The sequence below is a fragment of the Podarcis gaigeae genome (assembly GCF_964106915.1).
Source record: "Podarcis gaigeae genome assembly, chromosome: 2".
NCBI lineage: Eukaryota > Metazoa > Chordata > Lepidosauria > Squamata > Lacertidae > Podarcis > Podarcis gaigeae.
Window position 1 is genome coordinate 49,460,087 of NC_139679.1, and position 18,419 is coordinate 49,478,505.

General features: G+C 40.5%; 1 protein-coding gene across 4 annotated transcripts in view; it reads right to left on the bottom strand.

The window, feature by feature from the left end:
- Positions 1–64: 64 nt before the first annotated feature.
- LOC310834720 (rho GTPase-activating protein 7-like) overlaps positions 65–18,419 on the bottom strand; it is a 100,497-nt gene continuing 82,142 nt past the window's right edge. For all 4 annotated transcript variants that reach the window (XM_083718879.1, XM_083718877.1, XM_083718878.1 and 1 more), the window contains exons 4-14: positions 16,527–16,590; positions 14,075–15,426; positions 13,581–13,751; positions 11,813–11,972; positions 10,743–10,941; positions 9,855–10,071; positions 6,028–6,142; positions 3,210–3,425; positions 2,528–2,745; positions 2,113–2,286; positions 65–1,257 (exon numbers count right to left, since the gene is read on the bottom strand). In XM_083718879.1, the coding sequence (XP_083575005.1) occupies positions 1,161–1,257; positions 2,113–2,286; positions 2,528–2,745; positions 3,210–3,425; positions 6,028–6,142; positions 9,855–10,071; positions 10,743–10,941; positions 11,813–11,972; positions 13,581–13,751; positions 14,075–15,426; positions 16,527–16,590 (2,983 nt within the window). In that variant the 3' untranslated portion in view covers positions 65–1,160. The remainder of the gene's footprint in view (positions 1,258–2,112; positions 2,287–2,527; positions 2,746–3,209; positions 3,426–6,027; positions 6,143–9,854; positions 10,072–10,742; positions 10,942–11,812; positions 11,973–13,580; positions 13,752–14,074; positions 15,427–16,526; positions 16,591–18,419) is intronic.

An 18,419-nucleotide genomic window follows, 5' to 3' on the forward strand; every position in this document is an offset into this window, starting at 1 on the left:
TCTTCCACTGCTGTAGTGCACAAATGTCACAATGGTTAATATCCCTTAGTGAACAAAGCAGTCATTGAGTGCTTAACCTTTTTATTAAAGGTATATTGTCTTAGCTTATAAACACAATTGACACTAAATTACAGTATTTTAGGAAATGCAATGAATGTACAGACTTAAAAGTATCATATATATTGTATCATATATATTCTGGAAGTACCAGTAGTATCAATATATTATCTTTTCCTTCCCACCCCACAACCCTTTTTTCCATTTCCAAAACAGCGGTGTACTGCAAGTTGAAGTTCAAAATATGTCTCTTCACAAGCCAGAGGCTGCTCTGTTGGCGGGGCTGCCTCAACTGCTTTCACACTGGCGACAGGCAGGCCACCTCTTCCTCCCAGGAGCAAGAGGCAGCTGAGGTGCAGGTGAGCGCCTTCTTTAAACTGTTCCGCTGAGGGGTGCAGCTGCCTGCACCTCAGTGGAGCAGTTTAACAAGGCCCCCACCTCACACAAGTGGCTTCCCCATGCCAGCTGTTAGGCTGAAGACCCTCCGCAAAGGCCTCCTGCAATTTTCTGGAGCCCATAAAAGGTGCAGGTCAATTTTCTCACCCCCACCCTCTTCTGGGGTGCAGCTCAGAGGTGCTGGAACACACAGTTCCACTGAAAAAAGAAGCCCTTTTCACTGAAAAAAGAAGCCCTTTTTCTTATTGTTTCTTCACTGTAAAAAGTACAAATGTCTCTAACCAATAAATACAGCATAGCTTCCTATATGATCATTATATTCCTAATAGTTTAGAATGCTAAAAACAGAAAAAGACATCACAGGTGCGGAGTTCTCTTTACTCAGATAGCATTGCTAAAGTATTACACATTTGTTCTCACATTTAGTTTATAAAGCATCTGGGGGGAAATAAAATCTCACATTTACACATTATTAGAACATCAAGATGTTCATTTTTCAATAACTTATTTTGATAGGTGATATTGAACAATTTAATTTTCTCAGTAGAATTTTTTAATAAAAAAGCAGTAACATTATAAAATGCATAAAAATGTCTTAACAGTTCTAGAATGCTTCAATTACGATAATGAAGTCTGGTAAACTTCAGCTTTGGGCACCACACATTTGATTTAACTTCCAAAAGCACCATGTCATCTTTGGCTTGCTCTCAGTATGATGAAGTTTTAAAGGACTCTCTAATCCTTACCAGTTCTGCAGCACACATGTGACCAAAAGCCCTGTTGTACCATTCAGTTGTGCGGCCCCTGCCAATAAGTGAAACAGCCTGTTAAAAAAAAACTAAAGTCTTAAACGATTTCTCTTCCCGACTATTGGGTCAGGTTGAGCTAACTGCTTTCCAGCAAAGTGCTTTCTAACAAGGCTTTCCACCCCATGTCTCCCCCAAAACCTCTCTGGGGAACCCACAGAACAGTGCACAGGGGGAGGAGAGTACAGATTGTTCAACACTTAAATCCACCCTTCGTTTTAGGCATTCCTCCTCCACCACCAATGCTCTAAAAATACAGTCATACCTCGGGTTGAAGTAGCTTCAGGTTAAGTATTTTCGGGTTGCGCTTTGTGACAACCTGGAAGTAACGGAGCGCATTACTTCCAGGTTTCGCTGCTTGCGCATGCGCTCAAAATGATGTCACATGCATGCGTGGAAGCGGCGAATCACGACCCACACAGTCGTGGGCTCTACTCAGGTTGTGAACGGGGCTCCGGAACGGATCCCGTTTGCATCCAGAGGTACCACTGTATTGACTGCATGTATACAACACACACGAAGCACTGCTTCTGAAAATTGTTCAATCTTTATGCAGATTTATGAGGAGGTTGCCTGAAATTACTTTTCTAAATCACATGTCGCCATGAAAGAAGCACTTAATCATTATTAACTAAAAAGACTGCAATCAAAGCTTCTACCACGTTTCTGTACATCTGAACAAACAGCTGTAGCAGTGGGCAAAACAATTTGTGCAGTGACATATAACAAGCGGCCAGCCAATTCAGAAACAGAATGCCAGTTTTTCATACTCAAATCTTATTCCTTCATTGCATTTGGAACCTCATCTATTATGTCAAGCCACTCTAAAGAAAAATAAAAGAAATATAGATACCTGGTATCTGTTCGACAGACATGTGTGACTTTGGATTTCTGAGTGCCGACTACTTCTATAAGATACTGACAAAGTAGGACCTGACCCAAGATCCCCGTCATGGTAACACCTTCACAGTCTATTGAGGTAGCTGCTAATATGCATGTGCTGCTTTGAGGATCAGTCCGCCAAGTCCTGGAAACAAAAGGTCAAATCAATAATCTCATTGGCTATCAATATGCCATTATGCTTATGAACCATACTATCAACAGCTCATTTACATCAACTTCCAGGCTCCTCTGCACATGATCAAGGTGCTCAGCTGTATGTATAAAAATAATATTCAACTAAGGTTAAGTCAAGTCATTACCTCTGCTGCAGCTCATCTCATAATTAACAGCAGTTGGCGTAGACAGGAATATTGTAGATTCCTTACCTTAGAACCACATATTCTCGTGGAGGAAGTGGAGACATGCTCTCCGTTGCATAGTGGTAAATGTCTGTTTCATCATCTAAGATTTCTAGGACTCTTGTTTGTTGAAGGCTTGGGTTCCATAGGTGCTGTTCCATCAGTATCCGATATAGAACCACTTTAGGGGCAGCATCAATTTCAGCTGACGCTTTCCATACCCGGACCAAGTAGTTATCATCCACCTTAGAAGACAGTTAATCCATTAGGAAATGATTTGAGTCTGCCCAAAGCAGCCTGGGATCCAATGGCTGTAGAACCCCTGGAATTGGAGTCAACATGGTCCCTCAATCCATTAAGTCATGGTTTCCCAAATTTGGGTCTGCTTCCTTTAGGACTACACCTCCCATCACCTCTGGTCCTGCTAGCTATGGATGTCATATCACAGCACCTAAAGTGACAATCCACATATTCAAAAGAATAATAAAATTTTCCAGTTTGGGAAACAGTGCTATGGTGGCATTTCAGTACTTTTGTGCTCCATGCCATACCTTTTCTAATTAATGTGTGACCTATTTCTCAGAGGGAGGTTATTTGCAAATGGGACAAGATAGTGTTAACTAGTTATTTTCACAGAATACACATGTATTAATGTCATTTTAAAACTCATTTACTCTGAGCCTCATTAGCGTTCTCATGCCAAAATTACCTTTTTATATGCAGAATCCACTCCTTCTAAGGTGGAGCAAGTAACCCAGTTCTTGAATTTTTCCTTGGCATCTCGGAGCAAGTCCTGCATGGAGCGCTCCAGGGAGAGCACTGTGCTGCAGTGCTTTGCTAAGGAGGTTTGGTGTGGATCTACTTCACTGGAGATAGTTTGATCATGTAAATTTTCATAACTGTGATCCAAACAGTAGTCAGGAATCTGCAGAAGAATACTAGAAATTAGTTGCTAGGAAGCATAGGTCGTAAGAAATGGCTATCCCAATATATTCCACTGTATTTATTACACTTGTATCCCAGGCTTCCTGTAAAGGAGCTCAAAAACAGTATACACACACTTGTCACACAGTCACCCATCAAGGCGCAAGCAGAGTGGGAATGTGGTTTTTTGATGCTGAATGCTACAGTATGGCGCTTCTACAGTTATGTATGAATCAAACACATAACTTAAGACAAGAAGGGAGGAAAGGATTTTTGAGTACTCGGTGTGTGGGAACCACACATACATATAAAACACTTATTTGAAGGAACCTAAGCTGCCGTTCTTCAAAAAACTGAGGCTGAACAAATAGTATACCAACCTTTGCACTCTTAGGGGCTTTGCTCCTAGCTCTTAACAAAGTCACTGCCAGCTCCCTGTGCCAAAGCAGAAAAAGTTCATGCTAACAAGTGTTTAGCCTGAACTATTTTGGCCCAGCAGGCTGCACAAATAGTCAGTGGCTTCTCCCTCCCATCCTCTTTTCTCTGCAGTTTCCTCCCCACCCTCCCCTTCTTGCTTTTCAGTTGTTGTTTTTTTATCCCTTTCCCACACACATCATGCCACAAAACAAGGTCAAAGACAAGGGAGGAAGCAAGAATGACTGGAACATCTCAATTGATTAAAAGCCACTCTCCCGCCTCATGCACGAAAGCCCTGTTCACCAGGCCTTTCCAACAAGTCATTTCAATGCCAGCGTGGAAGGGCATCTTGGCACTAGTTCATATCTGCTCAAGTGCTGCCAAGAGGAGTGGTCAGAAGGCCCAAATGCCACACATTCTTCACCCTTCCCAGCTCTGGCCTCACGCTAAGCAGGTCAAACTCCCACACGCAAGATGCAAACAACGTAATGCAGGAAGAAGAGATTCCAGTGGGCCTACAAGTCAGGACTAAATGGGCATAACCAAGGTCATGCTGTGCTCAAACAAGAGACTGGAAAACTCAAACTTCTCCCTCATCATTAACAATTTTTTAGATCAACATAGAAAGTGGTATTCTGTTGGTTTCATGCTTAACATGGGTGCTGCTCCCCCAAAAGGACAGGCTGAGTCATGTCCACCCCATAAGGCATTTCTGAGCCCATATTTAGTATAAGCCAAGAAGAAACCAAGGGTGGCGGAAAGTAGCAAATCAAAGAATCAAAATAGCCAGGCACTTGCTATCAACTGTGCTTAGAAATTTATGACATACTAAATTAAACATCTCCACTATTAACCTATTCTGGCTCTGAACTCTCATACAATGAATCAAAGACCATGTAAAGGAGGAGGAAGGTGATGGTGACAGTACAAATGACAAGATTAAGAGTGATGAAGAACAGGATGAAAGTACTGAACATGAAGATGAAGAGGAGCAAGAGGATTCTGGAGATGAAACTAGTGTGGTACCAGTGTTTCTAGCCATCAAAAAATTCAATGAGTCACTGGATGAGATTTGGGAGGAAATGTTGGAAAGCATCAAACCCCAGGAAGGTGAGCTGACCCTACTCTGTAACGTACAAAAGACAAGTGCTCCTGGAGCCTGGAACAGTTATCTGTTCAGCTCCAAGTGATGGCCTACAATTGAACTGTTGTAGTGACACTGCCTTATGTCCTCAATAATCCTGCCAATATAGTTGTAAACTGCTTAGAGGTTTATTTATTTTAATACAGTGGTACCTCGGGCTACATACGCTTCAGGTTACAGACTCCGCTAACCCAGAAATATTACCTTGGGTTAAGAACTTTGCTTCAGGATGAGAACAGAAATTGTGCTCCGGCGGCGCGGCAGCAGCAGGAGGCCCCATTAGCTGAAGTGGTGCTTCAGGTTAAGAACAGTTTCAGGTTAAGAATGGACCTCTGGAACGAATTAAGTACTTAACCCGAGGTACCACTGTACTGAGCAGTATATAAATTGAATGAATAAATAGTAATAGGAGGACTGCTATCTTGAAGGCTTATTTACACAGCCAACAAAACTGGATGTTGTGCATGTTCATTCCCCGTTTTTCCTGCCACCACAAGTTACTAGCGTACAGATGTGGAATCTCCAACTGTTGTTGAAATCTAACTCTCTTCAAGTTAAACCAACATGGCTTACGGTCAGGGCACATAGAGTCCTGCATCATCTGGAGGGCCATGGGTTCCTCAACCCAAAGCCCAACCCTACCCTGGGTGGCATTCACACATATCCAAATCACCACTAGCAGAGATGCATGAAGCTCAGGGTTCAGCTTTTTGGAATATAGTGATTTATAGCATTAATTATATGCTTCATAGTCCTATAAATAAACCTTTATATTGAGCTAGCTCAAAATAAAAATGCAAACTGTTTCCTTGCTATCAAGGAACTAAGAGAAAGTAAATTTTGCTTGTTTAGAGAAGTATACTAATGAATACCAATTAAGAGTTGGTCCAACACTTGCTTTTCATTATTGCCAACAATGAAAAAGGCTGCTGTTCTGATTTCAAACCAACAAAGTATCCACTACACAAGTTTCTAAGCAGCATGAGGGATGGAGGATGCCAATGAAGTTAAGCAGTGATTCTTCCTGAAGAAAGCAACTTACCTGAAAGAGTCTGTTGCACTCCATTATCATATGGGCCAGGCCTTGAGTTGCAGCCAGGTTCTCACTCAGGTCTCTCTGGTCAGGTTTTCCTGTACTGTGCTTCCTCTGGCTGGACCTAAGGAGAAGAATACAAAGGGCTGCTTATTCAAATCACACAATGTAGCTGGTAAGGGCACTATCACTTCAGACTGCAGGTGAAAGGGAGGGATAGAAATGTAAAATAACTACTCCTGGTTCTGTGGCATGCTTTGTTGTCAATCTAAACAGTGAAAGCCCTCTAGTATAAGGTAATCTTCACCAACATTCTAAAAATTTAACAGATAATAGGTTGGGCAGGCCCCCTGAAGGCTGCATCTCAAAAGAGTTTGCAGATAATGCTAAACCATGGTTTATTAAACAATGTTAGTATGTTTAATCCTGCCCAGCAACTTATATGCAGTCCAATAAACCATGAACTGAAGCCATGGCTTACAAACTTTGGTTTGTTTTAAGTATGGCTTGCTGTCATATATGAACCCAGTATACTTTCTTAACCATAGTTTGTTTAACACCTTCACACCAAAAGCTCACCAAACTACAAATGCATGGAGGCAAGAGCAATGGAAAATAAAACATACTTTAGAGGACAGAGTTCAACTAACTAGTCCTGCTATCAGAAGCCCACACAAAGGTTCCCCCTCTCCTCCTCCAAGACTGGCTTGGGGTGGGTCCTTAAAATACCCCCAGAAGAGTATGCGAGAAGAAGAGAGGGAGGATCATCCTATCCAGCAAGCTGAACAGCTTGTGCTGATGAAATTATTGCCAAAGCACAACACTGAATTTCTTCCAAGGAAGAAAACAATGGTACATGTTTTATTAAACAATGGCTTGGCAAGTTCTTAACCTGAAGCACTATTTCTGGGTTAGCGGAGTCTGTAACCTGAAGCGTACGTAACCTGAGATACCACTGTATTTCTTTTGAAATACATGAGCTACAGTTTACTCTCTGTTCTGTGCTTATTACTCATGTTGGAAATGTTAATAAAATATATTTTAAAAATAGACTTTTTAATTGTAATGAGTCCTATTAAGTAAGTATGCTTTAACCAATCCTGGTCAGGTACATTTCATTCAAAGTCGCACACAAAGCTCTCATTGATTTGCCTATTATCATTAGACGTGTTTAATTAAAGGCTGGCCCAGAAAGTCTAAAGGAAAGCCAGTCACATTATTTAAGAGCTCCAAATGCTTTGCCAAAGAGCATTAATTCATATTTTAAGCTTATTTGTGGCATCATGCCAAGATTAGGATTGCCAAGAGCCTGGCATTCATCTCTAATAGCTTTATCTTGGAAAATTCTTTGTGAATGGTTTTTAAAAAGAGGTTGTTAGATAAAGATGCTTGACTTTAATCCTTGAAGCCAAAGCTGTTAGATTAGGTCCTTTTGAAGTCCCAACACTGAAAGTAAAATATTAGCAAATTTATTATCCAAATTTCCCGTTCAAAGCAACCTTGCTGTTAAAACAATGAAGTGGGGTGGGGAGAGGGAGAAAAGACAAGCACTCCCTCTTTTCTTAAGATAGCTGCTCCTGCTGTAGTACAGAGCTCAAAGGAAAGTCTGATGGTAGAGGCCTCCTCCTCTAAAAGTTCTAAACTTCCAAAATATAAGTTTCTTCACCTGGAATTTAGAATTTAGCATTTTATTTTGCAATCAATTCTTCTGACACATTCTTGGCTGTGATTATGTGTTCACTCTCTTATGACTGACAATGCTGTCATCATCTCAGTTCTGGATTCCTCTCTCTCTCTCTGGGGAATGCTGAGCATCACAGGACTTGTTTTATAGCCTGATACGCATCTGGGATGCGTACTCTTCTTAAAAGCACATTCTTCACATGCTTTACCTCTCTTCACCTCTCTCAAAGATTGAGCTATCATCCTAAAACATGCAGATACTTTTTCAAGCTTCCCACCCCCACTCATGAAATAGAATTCGCAACCTTAATGGCATTAACCTGCCACAGACATTCAACTCACACAATCTAAAGAATGCTTCTTGCTCAAGTACAGTTTTTCCTATTAGTTAGTACAGTGGTAACTCTGGATGCGAACGGGATCTGTTCCGGAGCCCTGTTCACATCCTGAGCAGAACGCAACCCGCATCTGCGTGTCGCAATTTGCTGCTTCTGCGCATGCACGTGACATCATTTTGAGCGTCTGCGCATGCGTGAGCAGCAAAACCCAGATGTAACCCGTTCCATTACTTCCAGGTCACCGCGGGACACAACCTGAAAAGATTTAACCCGAAGTGACTTTAACCCGAGGTATGACTGTATATGCATTTCATCATTAACAGGCCTCTGGTACAGTGATGGTACTGATGCAACTTTCTGTACCCACAGTACTATTTTTCTACGATTTTAAACCTGACTCCCAGTCAACTTTCTAAATGACTGTGGGGATTGCTGCATGTGGAGATGGGCAGGCTCCCCAAATGCAGAGATAACGTCTACATCTCACTGTAGCAGAGATGAAAAAGTCACACGTTAGGTATATATGGGGATCAGTAAACTGAGATTCATTCACTTCTTGAAAGCCTCTTTGAGATGTATGTCTTTGCTAAACCACCCTGGTCTTTTCAGGCTGATCCAAAGCTACCCCCATATTTTTTTAAAAAAAAAATGTCTGCCATCTTTTTCTGGTTGCCTCTACAGAAATGGAAGTATAGCCCAGAGGGATGCAGTCCAATATCCCATTTTGTGCTGTTACTTCACCATGGGGTTGCTTCCCCCACTACTCTGGTCACAAATCTCTTGTGGGAGCAGCCAGTTATGTCGCTACTTCCCACCCCTGCGCTACCTCTTTTAAAAGGTGGGAGCATACTGGCCCAGGAAGTAATTGGCCCAGGACCACTGTGTTATTGCGTTATCAAGCCATGTATGGCATGAGGCTAATCTGAAGCGCTGCTATACTTATGAGGTAATATAATAACAGCATCTTAGGAAAGTGCATACATTCAGAGAAGGACAGCATAGTGCTTAGTGCTGGTTAACTTGATGAGTAGAATAAAGCTAAAAGGTCCTCCAGAGTAAGAATGTCTGGAATAGCCATAAGCAAAACCCCACCCACTCACCCCTCTGCAAGAAACTAATGTTTAAATGGAGCAGGTCAACATACACTAACTATTGTCAGGAAATTATTTTTTTTCTCAGAGAAAAAGCTTTCAAACTATTGTGGGGGGGGAGACCTGTGGTCCTCCAAATGTTGAGGCAACTGAAGTTCCCATCATTCCTTGCCATTAAGCAGGCTGTCTGGAGCTGATGGGAGTTGAATTCCACCAACACCTTGAGGACCACAGGTTTCCCATTTTTTATCTACTTATTTTTGTTCCCTAACAATCAGCACTACTATGATTTTTAAATATTAAAAGGCTAATATAAAATCCTTTAGCTATCCTTAGACAGCTACTCACCAAATATCCAAACAGTACAGGGGGTATTTTCTCTATCTACTGTCCATTCTGGCAGTGCTAACTTTTTTTTTAATCGCACCATGATTAAAAAGGACAGCCATATTCAATTAACAGTCATTAACAGTTGTTAACATCTGAAATAAGGTGCATTCCAACCCTCACAGACCTATGATTTGTACCTGAACTCAGCTAAAGCAGCACAAATTGGCTAAAAGAAACCTACACTTGAAAGAAATGACCACCGTAAGCAAGTAAAAAGGCAATACTGTGCTTATGCCATATAAAAAGGTGACTTGACTTGAAGCACCTTTACATATGTACAATGTATTTTCCTTCACTGCTCATCAGCAAGCAAGTATTGTTCACGCAAAAATACCTAGACGATGAGGAACTCTCTCTCCTCAGGGTATTAAGGTGAAACAAGGATGGTGCTAGACAAACAGCAATGTTGGTTGGAGTCATCTGGTTTTCCTCCACAAAAGCCACTACATCTCTGAGAAAGAATAGCAGTGTTTTCAAAGCTTCTCGGTTTTCATCTGGAAGCAGAAGAACAGCAGCTTGGACAGCACAAAACTGCTGATCTTTTGGCAGATCTAGAGAGGGGAAAAAGATGGAAGCCAAGATCAGGAACTAGGGTATCTTCTTACAAAAAGAGTTGACATTTATTATTTGAGTACAATGTAGTTTCCATTTTAATACAGTAGGGTAGAAACTTAAACACACATACCAAACGGGCTTTTTCTGAACAGCTCCATGTTTGTGGAGTGCTCTCTGCAGGGAGGTTTGGCTGATGCCTACATTACACATCTTTAGGCATTAGGCACAAACATTGCTCTATAACCAGGCTTTGAGCTGACATCTGGTGCCCTTTAAATGTGTTGCAGTAGAGGGGATTATTGGGTTGTCTTTGTTTGTATTTTTATTATGTATTCTGTTTTTTTTAATATTGCAATTTTATGTTCTGAATTGCCCTGAGATCTACATGTACATGGTGGTATACAAATTTGAAGAAGAAGAAGAAGAAGAAGAAGAAGAAGAAGAAGAAGAAGAAGAAGAAGACTCATCTTAGAGACTAGTTTTAAGAAAGAAAAATATATTCCTACATCATTTGTCCCTTGACCTCTGACTTAAGAAACTGAATTAATTGATAATCAGAACTAAGTAGCATCAGGCACACTTAAACTAACAATGCAAAATTACATTCCACTTATAAAATCAATGTATAAAATGGCCAACCAGAATTAAAACAACAGCAGGTATGTACATTGGTAGATATGGAGGAAGGATTCGCAGAGCTTGCTGGTGAATATAGGTTCCGGAAGGTCTCGGAAATACTGCTTCACCATGTCTGCCACATCAAATGCTGACTGCCCCTCATATGTTACATTGTTTGGGTCATTTTCATTCATTTCCCTTAAGGAAAGGATCCTGGATTTCACACCAGATTTTCTGAAAAGGCCAACCTATGAAAAAGAACAAAAAAAAGAGTAAACATTCAATTTGCAGAATAATGTCCTTATGCTGTGGCATGGAACTCTTAATGTGGTTACATATCCACAAGCTTTCTAGGCACTTTTGATTGTACTATGTTCAAAGGCACTTTGATATATGCACAATAAAAGAAACGGGGGGTGGGGAGAGATAATTTCGTTTGAAAATGTAAAAAGAATGTTGATAATGCATCTTTAATCTCTCCTTGTTACATGTATAGACCCTTTCATCTGCAGTGTTGTACACACTATATTGTCACTCAGCAGGTTGTGGGTGATGTAAAGTGCTAAAGAGAGTCGTGTTTATGGTGTCTGGACTATGATGGCAGTCACCTACAAGCAAGTTGTTGCTTGATAATGCAGGCTCTGAGTGATGAAAATGTCTGCCTCAGCAGTCCCAGTGTTACTCTGCCCCAACCCCTCGCCTTGTATCCCTTTTTTGGTTTTTGTTTCCAGCATTTCAGACCATTAGAACAGTAAACTCAGGGGTCCCCCAACCCCAACAAAATAAGGATTTTGCAGCTATACCAAGCCAAACACATCAAATGTTATTGGCATATGTGTGTACGTACACAAAATCAGAATAAGAGGCTCTAATAAATAGAGGGTTGAGAGCCGGCCAGAGCTATGAAAAATTATAAACAAAGCTTCATAAATTCAGCATAAGAAATTGTTGCAAGTATATGGAGATAATGAGTGTTTTGTGAGTAAAATAAAGCTTTACCCCATTTAAAGAAAACTGCTTAAGAACCATCACGAGGGGAAATATTATAAGACATTTGCTCATATTAGTAACAGAAAGGCTTTTTCCTATTTAATACAGTATAAGCTTTCGTACTGATACCTGATCAAGAAAATGGTCCCTTAAGTAGTCCATGGCTTGGAGTATGCTCTTTGGAATAGGATGACTTGTTCTCTGCACATTTAACAGCAACGGTACTCCAAATACATTTTTGTCCTTATAGTCTGGTGCTTTTGTTTTTCTGATGAACTTTGGAACAGTCCTGAAAATACAGAATTCATTTGTTTATGCAGATTTATGCTCTGAGCTGGGTATGCATATCAGGCAGTTAGGGTAGATATACTGAATTCATTTATAGAATACAAAAAGTATCAGGAGGACACAATTAACAATTCTAACCCTTATTAGTTTGAAAGGAAAGCAGTATTTACCAAAGCAATGGAAAAAGAAACATACCATTGGAGCTGCTGCATCTGCCAATGCTAGCCATGTTAGCACCCCAATAGAAGTTTTACTTTAGTATTTGTTATGCCAAACAAGATGTTATGCTAAGGGGACGCGGGTGGCGCTGTGGGTAAAACCTCAGTGCCTAGGACTTGCCGATCGCATGGTCAGCGGTTTGAATCCCCGCGGCGTGGTGAGCTCCTGTCTTTCAGTCCCAGCGCCTGCCCACCTAGCAGTTCAAAAGCGCGTCAGAGTGCAAACAGATAAATAGGTACCGCTTTATAGCAGGAAGGTAAACGGCGTTTTCGTGTGCTGCGCTGGTGCTGGCTCGCCAGAGCAGCTTCGCCACGCTGGCCACGTGACCCGGAAGTGTCTCCGGACAGCGCTGGCCCCCGGCCTCTTAAGTGAGATGGGCGCACAACCCTAGAGTCGGACACGACTGGCCCATACGGGCAGGGGTACCTTTACCTTTTATGCCAAACAAGATACTGTTCAAATATGAAATACCAGTTTCTTTAAGCTGAAGTACAGCTACATACTGCATAGCTATCCGCACTCCAGTTTCCTGCTCTTTATCTCCTGCTGCCCTTCTTCTATTGCAATCCCCAGCCAATTTATTCCCCCAAATTTTGCAAACCCCAATATACTTGTTTGTAAGCAAAAACATCAGCATAAACATACTGAAAATTCAGTAGAGAGTTCTACCTAGTTAGCCAGAGAAACAGGAACACTATGATGAGAGAATTATATACAGGCAACATCCTACAGATGCCTTGAGGACCAGAATGCATTTTGTAAAATTCATGCCACTGAGTTTTGATTGCTAATGCAATCAGAGGTTATCAGAAGGAGACAGAGAAGCATTTGGGCAGACCTCCATCATACCTGCATACAGTTCTGAGACCAGCTGAGACCATCAGAAGGAGAAGATACATGTTTAGAACTAGCTCCATGACCTGATGAATTACTGCCCATTACACAAGACAGAAAGTCAAGACAAGTCTAATCATTACCTGAAAGGAAGTGCTGCTAAAAGTCTAAAATATTTCTGCAATTACAGCAGAAGTTTCACAGACTTGAGGAACTGAACCATCTAGAGCATGAAATGAAGTGGGCAGGCGGAGGAGGTATACAGCTTGAGAACAGCTCTGGTTGGTGGATAGGTTCAGCAGTAAGGGTCACAGATGGGATAAGTAAAAGGGAAATCATTGGGGTCCTGTATTAGAAGCATTGCAAGTGGACTGGTACTGTCAATCAATTGAAAGCACCATGTTCCTGCTTATGTATATGGAGCTGATTGTCTTTTGTAAGTTTCCTTTGGAGGGATTTGCTCTGAAAATCAGCATATAGGGACAGGCTCAATTTCCAATTCAAGACTAAGGTTTTTCTTTCACTTCAGAAACACTTCCACTTCATTCTAACTTACCAGTTCCATCCTTGCTTGCTGGAAGGAGAGTATTTGTCCATTAAAGTAGTCAATTTTAACAAAGCAAGCTTCTGCAATCGATTTAGGTGGGCAGCTGACTGGCAGTCAATTTGCTGAGAAAGACTTTCCAAATTTGTGCCTTCCTCAGTAGACCATTGTCTCCTCACATGTCTAAAGAGAAAAAAAACCACATTTGTTTCAGTGCTCTTCAGTATTACTATTGTCTCTCTAAAACTGCACACCCACAGAAAATCACTATGAATTTCAAAATATCTTGTGAAAGGTAGAACACTGTACTTTAGAGACCAAGTTCTGCGGCGTTCAAGCATCAAAACCTCAAGTTACTCAGCCAGATTATCTTCACTATTAAATCATTACTTCAGCTTAAGTTTATGCTACACTGCTTTAAGCTCAACTGATTAACCCCTTACAATGACAACCCCAGTCAAATTTCATTTTTAATTCTTTGCCACTTCAACCAGTATATAGCTGACCTGATAGAATGTGCCAATGTCCGTCTCATCCTCGATTCTGTTACATATGCCAGTTCTGTGAGGCCACGTTCATCGCAGTTCCCTTCACTGTCAGTAACTGACAATTCTGGCAATTTCCCTTCTGAATGCTTTTCAGTCTCAAGACGGATCTCTTTAGGGGATGATGGGCACGGAGAGATGGACTGGTTGGAAGGACTGGCAGAGTCAGAGTCCCCATCATCAGAGAATTTCTCTGTCCACTGACTGACCAACTTCCTGAGTCCATTGACATGCTCCATAACACTGTCTAGCTCTGTAAAAACATCATCATCACCAACCTCTGGTGTATCCATTTTGTTTAGATGATTGCCTGGCACATTGTCATATATGCTCAGTCTGTTATCCATCAATGAAAGGGAGCCAGGTGGCGTTTCAGGCTCCTGAAAACCCATTTGAACCCTGTTCCTCCTACACCCATGAAAACTCCCAGTTCTCCAGTTCACAGAAGTGTTGTCCATTGGAGACAAGAGGCTGTATGTAAGGGCTTTGGGGAAAGTCCCAGGTTTATGGCCTTGGGGTACTTGAAATACTTTGTTCTTGTGCAAATGTATCTCGTTATGCTCCGAAAGATAATTCCACAAGGAAAACTTGCTGGAATCAAATTCTTCTCCATACATTCCTTCTCTTTTACTGTGTCTCCTCATTTTGATAATGGGGCTCGGCGTGCTCACAGTGCTGCTGTTTTCAGATTGGCTGCTACTGCTGCAGGTCTGTGAGGAATAAGACTGCTGCATCGGCTGACTCTCAGATACGTCAGAAATACTTACGCAATTGAAATTTTTCAGCTTTTCTTCATTTAGTCCCTCTATAAGAATAGGCTCGCTAATAATGGGCTTGGCCTTTGAATGTGCTTCTCTCTTCAAACTGCTGCTTCGCAGGCGCAGCTTCTCCATTCTCTTTAAGAAACTCCTTCCCTTTCTGTGCAATGGCTTATCCAAGAGCTTGTCCTCACTAATTATGTTCAAGGTTTCACTAGGTGAAGAAGAGCAACTGAAGGTAGAGTCAGGAGATGCCAATATATTTGAGGAGCATGTCGAAGAACTCCTGCTCATCTCAACCTCCTCAAACGTCTTTGGAAAGCTGATTAAATCACTATCCCCGCTACTAGAACTGTGAACTGAAGACTCGTCATTTCGCTCCCCTTGATCAGAAAAGGCTATATCCCCACTGCCAGAGCATTTAAGTCTGAGACCGTCAAAGGCTGGTGTACCAGAACCTTCCGAGCATTCTAACCGAGACCATCTCCGACTACATTTCTCATAAGTCCATTTGGTGCTTATTGCACAAGGTTCATCCTCTTCAGATTCATCACTCTTAAGACAAGAAAAGAGGTTTAAAAAAATGAGACATGTGATCAAGATTTTGATTTAATATTCATTCTTACATTTTACTACAATGCATTATGGTTCAGTCCCTGCTTGCTATTGCCAGCTCTTCCACACGCCAAGAAAGCCACTCCAAAAATGTAGAGAACTCTGACTCCAGACACATATTCCATGGGTAAAAGAAGTGTGACACCTACCCTACATATGGGAATACTATTCCTAGACTCATGGATCTCATCTTTGAATCCAAGATGTCCAATTGATTTCAGTAGGAGATACTTATGACTGGTGGATTTTAGGCCTGCGATATTTTACATGTGTGTGAGAATGCTTTTCAAAGCATTCAGTGCTTTTAAGTATTCAACCTAATATTTTCAGCTTAAAGCTTGCCTTGAAAATGCAAAGGATTGCAGCCAAGACATCATGTAATGTAAAAGGATGTTTTGGTCAATCAGCTGCACTTATGCTCAACATTTTAGTGCTGCAATGGTTCAATCTAAAGTGATTTTTAATAATAATAATAATAATTTATTATTTGTACCCCGCCCATCTGGCTGGGTTTCCCCAGCCACTCTGGGCGGCTTCCATAGAAACCAAAAATACACTAAAATATCACAGATTAAAAACTTCCCTGAACAGGGCTGCCTTAAGATGTCTTCTGAATGTCAGGTAGTTATTTATCGCTTAAACCACTTGAGAACTATTTCTGCTTAATGCTAGCTTAGGTGAGTTGTTTTGCTTTTTTTTATTACTTTGCATCTGCTTCTAGTTATCTTACTAAAACTCTAAAATCAAATCGGGCAATTCAGAGCTCAGCTTCAGGGTTGGGTTCTTACATTATTCCATTGGCATGGCTTCCTGGTGAGAACTGAGAATGGTTCAAACATATTTGTAACTAAGGAAGAACTTCAGCACAACAAAACTCACAAACAGTTCCCAGTCATAAATAACTGGTGCTTGCTGATTATTAAACAGAAATTGTAAAAAAAATAAATCTCTCCGTGGTTTATAGTCTTCTGTGTCAACACCTTTGAATTGATATTGAGGAGTTTTTTTTATAAAAACAATTGCATAATTTGGAAACGTACCCTCTTTCTTTGCCGACTTATTTCCACCTTCATTGCTGTGCACTTGTTCAGTGTATTCAAACGCCTGGAGGAGGGGGGTGACACATTAAGATGTTTAACCTGAGGTTACTTATAATCTTGTACTAAATGGTTCTTGTACTAAATGGCTCCCAATCCACTAAAGTTCTTAAAGGAAATTAACATGTAATTTCATTAAGCCATCTTCATTTTGCTCCAGTATTCCACTAATAATAGTTGGCTCATAATGTGGGAAGCTAATCCATACTCAGAGAAGACCCACTGAAATCAATGGATCTAATATACTTAAGGCCATTGGTTTTAGTAGGTCTACATTGAGTATAACTAATATTGGATAAAACCCTACAATTCCGTATTAATGCTCTTAAACACATACAAATGGAAACAGGTACAAAATCATGCCTCGGTAACACAAAAATGGTCAAAATGTCAACAGTGATAAAAGTGCATGAGAACCTTCTTGAGATGCAGGTAGAAAACGTTAAAGAATGGTAAAGAAGTCCCTCTTTCAGCAAGTAATGGCTAAAAAAGTTAATGTGGGCAACATCATTTATTCAAGGTAGCACATATAAGCAAACTATTAATATATACATATTGCCTGGTATAATATAAATTTCCTGATGTGCTTTTGTTCTATGCAGTGAATAAACGGAAGCCCAAAAAATAAAAATACAGGAGTTCGTGTCATTTCCAAGAAAGTTTGATTTTTCTGTAACTCATAAATCTCAAATTCTTGCAGTCCAATTACAAACATCTGGCACCTTCTTATCTTTCCACTTTTGCACAAGTTGATAAAAGCCTCAACAATAGATCAATGAATAAAAATCTTCCAGTTCAGACCTGACTCTATGAAGAGAGACTTGTTCTTTTTATCTTGAGAAGCTATTTAAAAGGGAGGCCCAAATTGTGTTAGTGTGGGTTACATGAAGCCTTTAAGCAATTTGTTGAGAAATTAAGCAGCTTTTAAAAAGATTGTTGTGCAATTTGTTTGCAATTAAGCAATTATTCTGGTACTCCCCTGGAGTGGGTAAGAGTCATATATTTAGCAAAGCTACTATTGCCTTAAAAAAAGAAAAAGAAATTATAAAGTGCACCTATATTACTACAGCTGCTTTGGCAAAATGTCAGCATCACTTTTGTGCCTGCAGCATCTTACCAAAGCTCTTTCTGAGAATAATTCCAGGGTTCACAATTTTGCAAATGTTGCTACTTTTATTCACTGTAGTTTGGGTCAGATTATTCCTAAACATTAGGCACCCTGAAAAGTTAGAATTCAGGGCGAGAGGGATCTTCCTTAGTGTAGGTAAAATAAAGGAAGTCAGTAGATAAGGGATGTGAGGCGGAGTCAGTGTTGGTCCATTGCAATATAACATATAAAATAGCGTTCTAAATAACCTACTAACTTTCTCAGAAAGCCAACAATCCAAAAACATAAGTATCTTTAGTCACAAAACAAAAACATTCTTCTTTCCCAAGCTAATTAACCCATCTATGGCCTTCTACACTGTGGAGAGCTATTGTTTCTATTTGTTACTATGTTATGCATTTTTGTGTTTTTATATTGTAAACTGCCTTGTGATCCTCAGATGAAAGGTAGTATATAAAATTAATAATAATAATAATAATAATAATTGTTATTTCAGTTCATACAAGATACAAGACTATTCCTAGGCAGTCTAGAGGATAATGCATGAGCAAACCCAGGTTGATTTGGAGGCAATCAACTGCATGACAGCAACACTGTATGTGTGAAACAGTCCTAGTTTTCAAAAGAAAAAGCCCTTTGAAGACTTCTACAGCCATATAGCAGTTCTTACTACTTACAAATATTATAATAATTTATATAGTAATGTGCCTGTCTTCAGACATCCAAAC